General features: G+C 36.5%; 1 protein-coding gene across 1 annotated transcript in view; it reads left to right on the top strand.

Annotated features, from left to right (window-relative positions):
• GRK4 (G protein-coupled receptor kinase 4) overlaps positions 1-5,734 on the top strand; it is a 26,393-nt gene extending 20,659 nt beyond the window's left edge. Inside the window, exons 11-15 of the mRNA XM_010075065.1 lie at positions 357-565; positions 1,377-1,514; positions 1,992-2,129; positions 3,874-3,996; positions 5,517-5,734. Of these exons, the coding sequence (XP_010073367.1) occupies positions 357-565; positions 1,377-1,514; positions 1,992-2,129; positions 3,874-3,996; positions 5,517-5,570 (662 nt within the window). The 3' untranslated portion in view covers positions 5,571-5,734. The remainder of the gene's footprint in view (positions 1-356; positions 566-1,376; positions 1,515-1,991; positions 2,130-3,873; positions 3,997-5,516) is intronic.
• The last annotated feature ends 6,801 nt before the right edge of the window (positions 5,735-12,535 follow it).

Below are 12,535 nucleotides of genomic sequence, written 5' to 3'. Positions count from 1 at the left end.
TAGTTTTAGGGAGAATTTTAAGAGCCCCCCAATTTTTTTTTTTTTTTTTTTTTTTTCTGAGGTTCAAAGAGATTTAGTCTCCCAGACAAGCAGATGAATTAATATGACAACACATTTCTTTCTGTGCTTTGGAAAAACTTCATTCTTAGTTTGCAAACAGTACTGATCTTAAGTGTTAAAGAACTTAAGTACTTCTCTTGGATATAAACGGAGTCCTTGCTGTAGCAATTAACATTTCTTCAAAGTACAGAGAAGTTACACAAAGATCTTGCACAGAGCCAAAAGGGCTTTATCAATATTTAATTTGCTAATTTCAAGTGAATTGTCATGGGGATTTCTTTATTTTTGTTTTGTAGCTCCAGAAGTGCTCAAAAACGAAAAGTACACATTCAGCCCGGATTGGTGGGGCCTTGGGTGCTTGATTTATGAAATGATTGAAGGACAGTCTCCATTCAGGAAGCATAAGGAAAGGGTCAAACGGGATGAAATTGACCGGAGAGTAAAGGAAGACCAGGAAATATACTCAGACAAGTTCTCAGAGGAGGCAAAATCCATCTGCAGGATGGTGGGTGAAGAGACGTAGAGGTTTGAAAATTAAATTTCTAATCCTTCTTAAGAGACAAACTACTTTATTTTAACGTCTTCTATTGAAAATTTTTCAAAGCTGGAGTTCTTAAATCTTTCTTTGGTTCAGATGGAAGTTTGTGATTGTCCATGAATTGTTCAGTTATCAAACTTTGAGAATTCAGAGATTTTCAGGATGAAGGAAGGCTGCATAAATTGATTTTCCAGCATGTGAATGAAAAGGCCCAGTGCTCCTTGGACCACGTGTAATTATGGATGGAGTACAATAGCATTCTCAAATTTGATACTGTACAGGGAGAAATGTCAGAGTAGTATACTAGTTTCCTTGCCTAAAAGAGTCTGTATGAGACAACAGCTTTTTTTTATCTTTCATGTTCGTAAATTCAACAAGAAGCACGTCTATACAGAAAGCTTCAAAAGTTTTCTTTACTGGTTTATGCAAAATATGTGCATTACTTAAGCCCATTGGAATGAAAGTAAGTGTGCATTTCCTGAAAGTAAAGTCTGCTGCAAAGTCAGTACTGGAAAATCTGTTCAGCATGCCATCAATTAAAATATTTCTATATAACTTTGTGTATAATCTTCAAATGGTCTGCTTTCAGGGATTCTTTTGTCTACTGAAAATCTTTTTGCTCCCAGAATGTTGTAGATTTCCAACTCCTTTTGATACAATGATAAATTTCATCTAGTAAAAGGCCAAGTAACTTATTGAAAGACTTTGTGTATATATATATTTTTTTTAATTGTGGGATTATTTCACTGGAACAGCCTTTTTTCCCATATCTTTGCAGTTACTCACTAAAAATCCAGGGGAACGACTGGGTTGCACTGAAGATGGAGCTGCTATTGTAAAGCAACATCCTATTTTCAAGAATATTAACTTCAAGAGGCTGGAAGCTAACATGTTAGAACCTCCATTCTTGCCAGATGTAAGTAGGTGAGACAGATTTGATTAGTATCTAAAAAGGCAAGAACTGTTATAATTCCATGTCAGCAATCATGTAAGCTCCAGAGAAACCTTTAAAGTTAGTTAAATTGGCAGGTGAATGCCATTGTAGCTATTGATGGCTAGTTGTTTCGTGGCATTTCACCTGAGATCACAAAACAGTTTACAGTAGAGTTATTCCTCTAGGGAGCTTTGTAGCTGATTTCTTAGCTCTTAAAAGTCTACTTCCCTAGCTCAGATGCTGAAAAAATTAAGATGAGTTTTGAAGAAATTACTTTGGAGTTGAAAGGAAGGTGACAGAAGATGAGTGAATTATGACAACCATTAAGAAATACTTAGAAGCTGCATGCCTTTTCTGGTTTTCTTGTTTCTTTTCTGTTATACCACCAAAAAAACCAACAGAAAAACCCCAGAACCAAAGCCCAAAACCTTAATGAAGCAATCTTGTATTGTACTGCAGCCACGTGCCGTATATTGTAAAGATGTCCTGGACATAGAGCAGTTCTCAACAGTAAAAGGAGTGAACCTGGATACTACAGATGATGACTTCTATTCCAAATTTGTTACAGGTTGTGTCTCAATCCCTTGGCAAAACGAGGTATTGTATGTTTCATAAAAGATTATTTTCTTTAGCAGAGCAAATAGGGATATAATGGAAGTGATATAATTATAGTATTAACTTTGTGAGATGTAAAGAAGTTTCTGCTTTAAAATTCTTTGCTGAGAGACTTCACAAAGTCTCTTTGAAAAACTTTGTTTTTTCCCAAAACATAGACAACTTGCTAAAAATCTATGGTAAAGTTGCATAAATAGAATCTGGCATCTTGTCATTGGATACAGCCTACAGAACGCTATTTAGCATCAGTGTGGCCGCATTTTCCTTGTTCTTCTATCCCATTACTCAATATTGCTGTTCATAGAAGGAGAGAATTCTGTTCAAAGTATTCAAAAGCAAATAGGTGCAGTGCAAGCTGTTTGTGTATCATGCCTCTGTATCAATAGAGTATCTCAGTGACATAGTAATACAGAACTGCAGATTCACCTTTTCAAAGCAAACAATTCAACATCAGTTGAGTCAGACTTTCTCTTAAAGCTTTTTCATCTAGTGATGAGTATTCTAGTATTCTGCATAGAATACTAGAATTTTGCTACCTCTGTGTGTGCAGTTCATTGTTCAGGAAATTCAAATATTATTATTTCAGGAAGAGCACACAGTAACGTTTATTTAAAATTGTAGTTCTTGTTATGAATGCCTTCCCCCCATTATAAGAGGTTTCTAACTTTTTGAAATTAGTATTGTCTTGAATTCTACTAGTATCATACTTCCCCAGTGTAATTTTTTTATTAAAGCTTGACCACAAAAGATGTGCAATTTCTGAACAAGTCAGAGAAAAAAGTACATTCCCTTTTGTTTCCCTTTTGGTTTTTTTGCATTACACTAAGGAGATTTGAAAGGTGTCATTTGACACAGAAAGTCTTCATTAAAAAGCAATGAACCTGACGCTGTTGGAGAAATAAATATTTCCTGTGCTGTAATTCTGAACTTTAGAATATGATCCAGTCATTAAGTAATGCATTGCAGCTTAATAACATTAACCCCACATAGAGAGATCAAGTTGAAAGTAGTTGTGGAATTCTGGTGATGGCAATTCCTTCTCTTCAATGAATAACTGTGCAGACTTCATTTTACATTTGTACTTTTTTTTTCTTCTAATTCATGTTACTGAGCTTTCCCTCAAATCTTTGCTCTCGGTCTCTTAAGAATTCCTCCTCCCCTCCCATAATTTACCTAATGTCATGGTTTACAAAAGCAGACTGCATTTCTTATTCCTCTTTTTTATGCCCTCTCTCCCTCTACAAGCTATACTCGTTTACCCTTTGTAAAAAGTATCCCCTCTGATATTTTTCTGCATAGAATAATCATTTCTGCTACTCAATGTCGTGTTTATTAATAAAGTTGAGTCCAGGGTGTGAAGAGATTATATTTGTTAGGTTAGACTGCTCTGAAATGAGCAGAATAGATGAAGGGAAAAATCAATTTCTGGTTCTAAAAACTTCTGCTTATTGCATCATTGGCAGAAGAAACACCTTACCAAAGCAAGGGAGCAACTGAGTATTTACCTGCACGATAGTGCTCTTGTTGCTATTCTTTAGTTCACTGGGTGCACAAGGAGAGTTAATGTAGACTTGGTGCCTTCCTTCATGGAGCTCTGTGAGTGGTATAGTTTGGCTGATGAATTTCTAAGTTGTTAGGAGTACCCAGCCATAGTAAATAGATAATACATGGAACTTGTTTGAGAGGCTTGTATTGATATTTCATTTATATTTCATATGTTTTGAAGATGATTGAAACAGGATGCTTTGAAGATATCAATGCATGTGAAACTGATGGTACTGTGTCACCAGACAGAGAGAGGTCTCCTAAACCAAAGAGAGGCTTCTTTCACAGACTTTTTAGTGGAGAGGTAAGAGTGTTTCTTTTCTTCCATAAGAAAGTAAGACCTTAACATCCATTCAAGTTTTGTATTATTTTGTGTTAGGAAAAATAAGTTGTTGTCTGAATACTGAAATGAATGAAATCTGGTTTATTATGGCTTTGCCCCTGCACTGCATTTTAGAAACTGTGGCAATCCCTGTAACTCCTGGAGTTTTCCCTTCCTCAGCATTCTATCTTCCTGTACTGTCTGCTAGCTGTTACCTGGGGAAAAGGTAGTCTGTGCTGTTAACAGCTGTGCTATAGACCTTTCTTTCCTAAATATATTAATTTGGCTCTTGCTCCTCACTTATTTTGCCAGTTTTTATAAAAACTTCTGGGGAGATGACTTCAAAGATAATTGAGGCCCTGTCTGTAAAAATGTAAATAAAATGGACTAATGAACTCAGAAGTAAGTGTGGTGGACCAATGCAACTCCTAGGACTCGCTCCTTTAGAAAGTTGGGCTCCTAATGAATCATTCTAGTGTATTAAGCAAATAAGTAAAAAATACCCACTAAATGAATGAGTGTGAAGAAGCATCACGAAACAAATTTAATGCCTTTACCAAAACAACATAATCTATGTTTACATAACGTTTGATAATGCACAGCTTTTTCTTCCACATATAACTTCTACTCTTTAGTAAACGTTTAGAGGTATATGAATTGAGTATTTACCACCCCAAAGACGTGTGGCATATTGTGCTTGTTTATAGGTTGTTGAGAAATAGACTATTTGTAAAGGTTTTCAGTTGAAGATGTTGTACACAGTTCTGCTTGCTCAGGATGCCTGCACTTAGACTGGAATTATCTTGAGAAGCATGAGTATATTCCAGTAGAGAACACTTCTGTAGAAATTACTTTTGCTTTCAAGCAGAAATGGAATTTTAAAATTGCTAGGAGTATATCATTAAGTAACCGCAACAGGGTGATGTATTAAAATTGCATGATGATATTTTTTGTCATCAACCATTAATTCACCCCTCTAAAAGGGTACAATGCTAATGGAATGTATAAAAGTACTGTCATTTTTAGTTCACCTTTTCAAATTCACTTTTCTGCCACTTACAGTAATGGAATAGAAGGAATGGTTAAGTGTACTAATAATCTCACATAGCTAAAGCTTGTGCCTTACTGTAGTCTTTTCAAGCTGAATCAGCAGGGTTCATACTGTCCCAAGATATGGTTCTATATATTGAGAAGGAGTCCTAAAAAAATCAGTGCAGCTTGAGAGCCTTCAGTTGGTTTTGAAGTAATAAGACTGCAGTTAATTGTCCTGTGAAGTTAAAAGAAGGAAAGATCTTAAGGTTAAATGAAACTTTAATGACTTGAGATTTGGGGTTGGTTTGTGGTTTCCTTTGATATTTCCAAAGCATTTACTTAGTATGGAGTAAAATATGCTGGAAAAAGAGCCACCCCCTATCCCTCAGTCTTTCTGTGCCCCATAAAACACACAAACCATCAGTAGCGTCAGTTCTGCAGTTGAATTGTCTCTTTGTCTTCTCTTGCAGGTCTGCTTTAAATCTGATTGCAGTGATGATGAGCAGGAGTCCTCCAGACTTTAAATCATTTTACTCTCATCAGAAAGGATGAGCAAACTTTAAATGTTTTATATCTCTGTAGCAAAGTGTATTATATATATTTTTTATCTGAGTTCAAGGATTTTTGTACATTTGTACTTCATTTGTTTTAAGATGTATATTTTCACTAAAGCTTAATTGTACAAAAAGCAATGAGTGCCATTTGACTGAGTGTGTTTCTGTATGTATTTGATTTATCTTGACTTTTTTTTTTTTTTTTTTTTTTACCAGTGGAATGAATCTAGAAATGCTAAAAGGATTTTAAAGCACAGAGATAATATCTATGGCATCAATGTAACTTGACTTTGTATGCTCCTGGTAAAACTCTTCTTGTTCATTAGGATCTTTATTAGCAGTTTTCTTAACAGTAAAATTGCTGTACTGCTAAATTTCAGAATTCTGGTATTACCTGGCAGCATGGCAGTGCTATTACCTAATGTATCTCTCAAGCAACTCCTAAGGAAAAAAAGGAATTCAGTGCACTGTGGACAGCTATTAAGAACTGCTCTTTAGTGTCTGGCTCTGTAGAATGTCTTTCTGTATTTCTATATATAGAGAATTCTGAACATTTAGCTTAGTCCTGTAACAAACTGTATTACCTTTTCTTCTCCTTTCTACCCATCTTACACATCCCCTCCATACATTTTCTTGGCATGGACCACACAAGTAGACCTGTGCCAAAGCTTTATAACTCTATTTTGAGTATTTTGTTGTCTTTACTAAAATAATTTCTCTTTACCTGTGGGGACACCTTCTTATTTTTTTCTGTAAATGAAATTGTTTACAGCTCCATGTAGGATGTTATAGTTTTATAGTGGGTTAAAAAACAAAGCACGGGCTCTTCTTACTAATCTCCTCTCTACTTATTGTCTTGTAATACGCAATGTTGCAGCGTTGACAGTGATCATTGCCACCAGAAGGACAAGGTAGTATTAAGTATCAAATTTAATTATGTAAATAATCTTTCCTTATAACCTTTAAAAACTTAAACATTAAAACCTGCATTTAATGATTGCTTGATGCAGATGTGGAGCTGGTATTGAAGTTTTAGTTACAATTACCTGATGTTCATTAGTAAAACAGATGCTCGAAAGCTTGTCGAACTTCCATTCTTCTGGACTCGAACTATGCCAGACTTTATGTCTATTTTGTAAAGTTTCCAGTAAAACTCTTAATCTGTGTATGAGAATGAATTAAGGACCACATTTCATTAAAAGCCTCTTCTGTTTTCAAAATTTGAGTTAGGGACTAACTCAGTATAATGGAATGCTCCTGGAGTTGGAGACATGACTTCTGTTACATATTTTGTTCTGTATTCTGAAGATTTGTCTCCACTGAGCATGCTTTTTTTTTTTCCTCTCAAATCTCTAGGGTGCCAACCAGACCACACATATGTACTATACACACAGAGCAACTGAATATCCCTCTACCTCAAATAGGTTTCTGCTCGTGACCCACAGACCCACTGGAAGAAACTTAAGCTGCTTCTGAGAAACTCACAAGATACATTTGACACTCAAGCCTATTGTCAGGTTTTAATCACAGTATTTTGTCTCTAGTGACAAATGTTTTAATGGGTTAGAATTTGAAACAAGCTGGAACACCAGTGTGTTACAGAACCCTGCTGGGGCTGAGCTGGTATTTATCTGAAATTGTTCCTCTTGGCTGCTCTGACACAGAAACAAGGAATGAGACTCTTTTCCTGTGTTTTCAGTGCATTTTTCCCGATGTCTAAAACAGCACAGAGGACAGCAAAATGACTGCCGTAGGAAGTACAAAGGGCAAAATCGGCAGAGGGAGAGTTTGAATGAATTACTGGAAGATAGTCTGATGCAATAGGGAAGGGATGGGAAGCTTGACAGAAAGCAAGGGTGTTGGCTGGAACCATTATATGTGAGACAATGAGCTGGCATGGTCTGACCTGACTCTCTTTGTTATGTACCATAATAACAGAAGGACTCTAAAAAGATGGGAATGGAGAAATAGGGAGGTAGCAAAAATGTTTTATAAATAAGTGAAAATTTTTCTCTGATTAAGGGGTTTACTTTTTTTAAGATTTTGGGCTTGCTGTTCTGAGGCAAAGGTGACCATATTAACAGTAGACATATGGGGTGACAGTCTGGATTTAATGCCTGCTTAGAGCAACTTGGAATTTGGGCAAGAATACCATGAACACAAGCCGAGTAATTTTTATGAAGAAAATACAGGAATTGGCTTTAACAAATTAAAAAAAAAAATCTGTTTATCATGTATTTCAAATTTTCCATATTAGAGGGGGAGAGATCTTAACTTGGAAAAAAAAATAAAATAAACTCTTCTATTTTGGAGTGCTGAGACTTAACACTTATTCTCCAGACTTCTGTGAAGAAAAAAGGCTAGATGAAGGGAAAAGGGAAGTTGTTCCTAAGAAGTGGTTATTTATACATCCGCTTCTTTGGACAAGAGACTCCAACCATTAAAATGTGGAGGATTTATTTGGTTTTATGAAGCTTTATTTAGTTTCATTTTGCAGGTTTTTTCTTATGTTCTAAATAATACTATTGAATTCTTCTTGAGTAACTGCATGGTTGCAGGATTAGGACCTAAATTCTGTTGGTTTTAGGGATTTGTTTGTTTGTTTTTCCCCAGCAAGTTCAAGATGGCATTTTTCTACTATAAATTTGTCCCTTTTGGCTAGAAATATAACTACATAATAATGATATTATCTAATGTGAATCCCCTAATGAATTAGAAAAGACAAGAAACTGGAAGGATCAGCATAGCTCTCCTTATATGGTATGGTATGCTGTTTAGTCAAAGGTGACTAATATTGGTTAAATGTCTTTACTGGAGTATTAGTAGCTTAGAGATGTATTTTGAAAGCGTGGAAAGAGTAGGGAGAGGGGAGAGCACCTGAAAGGAAAATACTGTGGTGTGATAAATTTAATATGAACTTTGCTCTTGATTTCTGTAGGACACAACTGAGATGAAGGGGGGAGGCAGCAGCTTGTGTTTACTGATTATGTAGCCTTTTATTTCTATGAAGCTGTTTTAAAAAAAAAATTAAAGCCAACATACATGCTTGTCATTCAGTATGACTTCATTATACATCCATAAATTCAGATCGTAGATCCATGTATTAGAAGGCTTTAATAGCAGTGAGACAATCCGACAGCCTGACTGTTTTGTTCTACTGGTGCAAGATACAGGAAGATCTGTGGAATTCTGTGGAGTTCCTTGCATGAGATGAACCCTCCTTTTCTGTGGCTTGTATTTCCAAGCATTTGTGTAAGTCAGTCTTAATGTCTGCTTGTGCGTACCTCATGAATCTATGTAAGTAGCTCAAAATTCAGAAATGGTGAAACAATGTACCAGTATCTTATTGGTTTACATAATGCTTTTGAATGTTGTAACCAACAGAATAGATTCTTCATGCCTTTGGGTTGTTCTCTTTCTATAAAAAAATATCATCAGCTCCGCCCCCCCCTCCCTCCAGAGGTATAGTGTTCATAATAGAGATGGTGTTATGTTTCCAGATTATAACAACAATACAACAGTCTCAGTTGAAAAAATGAGCACTTAAAAATAATTACTGTATAATAAAAAACCCAAAGTATTTCCATAACAAAGAGAGCGCTATTGACAAATCTCAGTTTTTAATAGAAGGTGTTGTCTTTTTTTCCCAAATAATTCTTAAAACAATAGATCAGAATTTTTTTGATTGGGAAAGAGAATTATCTCCATCTTAGAATAAAATTATGTCTAATTTAAGAAACCAATGATAGAAGCTATTAAAAACAACTAAAAATGCATTTTTAGAATGCACTTCAATTATTTTTCAGAATACTGATGTAACTAATTTCTCATTGCTAGTTGTACAAATGAAGAATACTGTTTACAAATTACTAAAATAAGTCAACAGAAAAAATATTATTTTGCTTTGGTTTACAATTTAGTATTACACTAACTTAACATTGGAATCATCATCTTCACTTTAGTATAGATTTTCAGAAAATACTTCTCTTTAGGAAGTGCTCAAAATTTGAATTAAAATTAAAAAAAACTAATTGAAAACATCTTTTAAGCTAAATTTATGTTTACTCTGGTGTGAATTACCCGCCTGGCTCATGTTGGCAATGATGATGTCTCTTCTGCTGACTGTACAAATCTTTTTTATTTCATAATTGCTCTTACAATGTAACTTAAGTTTTGCACATGAGACGTAGGTAACTTTTCTCATGTTCCACATGTGTCCAAAACACCAGAATTCTTTCCAAGTATAGCAAAGCTGACTGTTAAATGTGATGTGTTAGTTCCAGTATCTCCAAACCACTGAACTCTTCTTGTATGAGCTGTTTTCCTGGATGTTCTAGCATTGTTATTCCTGAAATAAAAGCAAAACACTGCCACATTATCTCAACCACATGTATTGCTGTGTAATGTGATTTAATTGCCATGTCTATCATGGTACCCAGGATAGATAAAAATTGTAATTAAAAAAAATTTCACAGTTTGTTGAAGAAGAAGAAGAAGTGTATTTATATGCTCTAAATTCTTTACCGATGTAAGATTGTCAGATCCAGAAAAAAGTGCCCTAGCTCTGTTGTATTTGCTCAATTGGTACCTTATCTCATGGTCTGAATCTTGAATTCAGTGTAAAAAGACAGAATTATTGGAAGGGGCTGTTTTTCATTTACACATTATGCTGTGATAACACTATGAATGTGAATGCAAGAGTGGTCAGTAGTAGCTGTAGCTCTACTTGTCATCAGCCTTATCATGCATATTGAACTGTCTACTATCGCCAAAGGAAACTAACCAGACTTCACTCTCCTTGAGAGAATTTGTACCTTGGTATTAGTTGGATTTGTGGGTTTTTTAGGTCAAATACTTTTCAACAGCAGGCGGCTTGTATTTCCAACATTTTGCCCTGTTTGTGCAAAGGCTTTCACTGTAATTTTATGACATGAGTTAAGAGCTTAGCATTCCAATTACTATGCAAAACAGCTTCAAAGTAACTTTAACAATGATATAACCACACGATGGCATATTGCAGATTCTGTGCATACATGTTGAACTACATGGGCCAGCAGTCTCATGAGGTCTATTGGATTGAGTAGTACCAACTAGCTGCTGAATTGTTTGTGGAAATGCAGAAATACTGGCCTCCCTGTGACTTTAGGACAGGGTGAAAAGTATTCTTGATGTGCTTGTCCAACCTGTTCTTAAAAACATTAAATCAAGAGGTAACCTATGCCTAGGTAGCCTGTGTTTAGGAAACCTTTACGTGTTCATTATGTTGGTGGCTGTTGTAGAGACAAGATAAAAGTGGGTTTCTTTTTTTTTTATTTTTTCTCCTGGAGGTTGAGATGAATTAATCATCATCATCCACTACATTACATATAACCTTTTAAGTATTCACTGTTACTCCATTGAGGTTGTGACTTTATTTTTCTTGGTGGTCATGATGGCTTTACAAAAATGCCTGTTCTCCAACCCTGCCTGCTTGTTCTTGCTCCTTGCCAGCTTTACACCACGTTATTTGTGCTAGTGCAGCTGTGTGTGGGGCTGCTATTTGGACAGGATGGGTGACATGATACCTGCAAAACCATTGTGAGAACCTACTGATAAGGTACTTGCCAAAGAAAAACCTGATACCCGTGAGTTTTCTTCCAGTTACCCCACCTCATGGTTAATGAGCCAGAGGGCTCGCACTGCCAGTACAATTGGAAAGATGAGAGAACAAAGAGGAGCGTGCTTGTGGGCAGGTGTGGCCTTTTTTTTTTGGGTGAGTCAGCAACCCTTAGGGGACTGGCACACATTTTGATCTGAAGCTTCAAAACAGGTCTGCAAAGACTGACTTGGCTGGTGGCTTGTTTACTCTTTGATAAGAGCTTATGCTCTTTTTAATGTGATTAAATTTATTTCAAAGTGTGGAGGGGCACATGCACTCACCAAATAGTGTATGCAGCATGCTAGCTATATTGTCATCTTTTTTTCATGTATCTCTGGCTAAATAAAAAATTCATGATCGTCCATATGTTCCAGAGAAAATTCTGTAAGCTTTATAATAAAATGATGAGGAAAAATTTTCTTTTTACCTTACAAGCTCACCTTTTGTTACACATTTATAATGAAGTACGGGTTTTGCTGTGAGTTGCTTTTGATACTGCGGACAGGTTTACTTTGAGAGGAATGTTTCAAATGGTTCATCTTTTATTAACGTGCTAATAGCTGGCAGAGCACTGTTTTAGTGAATATTTGGCAAGAATCTTACCATTAAGCTGGTTCTGTCATGCCTTATGGTGGCCTGAATATCCAAATGCGAGCTTTGTCGCTTTTGTCCATCCCTGCTAGCACTAACCAAGTTGCATTTTAAGTCACTACTGGGAATTTATTTTAAAAGTTCCAGGAGCTGTTCTCCATTTCCGTGTCTGGAGCCAATTTCACGTGTTTGTGATAGAAGTGGAAGTGCCAGCTCTTATCAACTGTCCTTTAAAACGTTTGTCAACAACTAGATACATTAAAAACAGTCATTGTAAGTGGAAAGTTCACAATATTGGGTTTTTTTTTAATTGCTTAGTAATACAATCAATGATTTAAATATTATATACTGTCTCTCTTGTATACTGTATGTTTTTTAAGAGTGAAAAAGAAAAAAATTACCACCCGGAGGCAGGCGGGTGCGCAGCCAAGGGGTAAGTGCCCTGTTCCTGTCCCTGTTTCCTCTTTTCTCCACGCTGCCGAAAATAAAACCGAAATGCCGGCAGCGCCTTTGGCCAGCCCCTGTGTTGCTGAGGGGGTTGCTGGAGATGCGAGGGGGGGAGCGGCAGGGTCACCCGCCGGGATGTGCTGCGGCCCTGGGGCGGACGCTCAGCAGATCCGATGAGCGCGGGGCGCGCTGCCGCCGTCCCAGGTTCTCACAGGGCCGGCGCACGGGAGGGGCAGCAGGAGCTGTTCCATCTGCTGCC

This window comes from Pterocles gutturalis, unplaced genomic scaffold (genome assembly GCF_000699245.1).
Source record: "Pterocles gutturalis isolate BGI_N339 unplaced genomic scaffold, ASM69924v1 scaffold5897, whole genome shotgun sequence".
NCBI classification, from domain to species: Eukaryota; Metazoa; Chordata; class Aves; order Pterocliformes; family Pteroclidae; genus Pterocles; species Pterocles gutturalis.
Note: the sequence above shows the minus strand (reverse complement) of the source record. Positions and strands in the feature narration are given on the sequence as shown.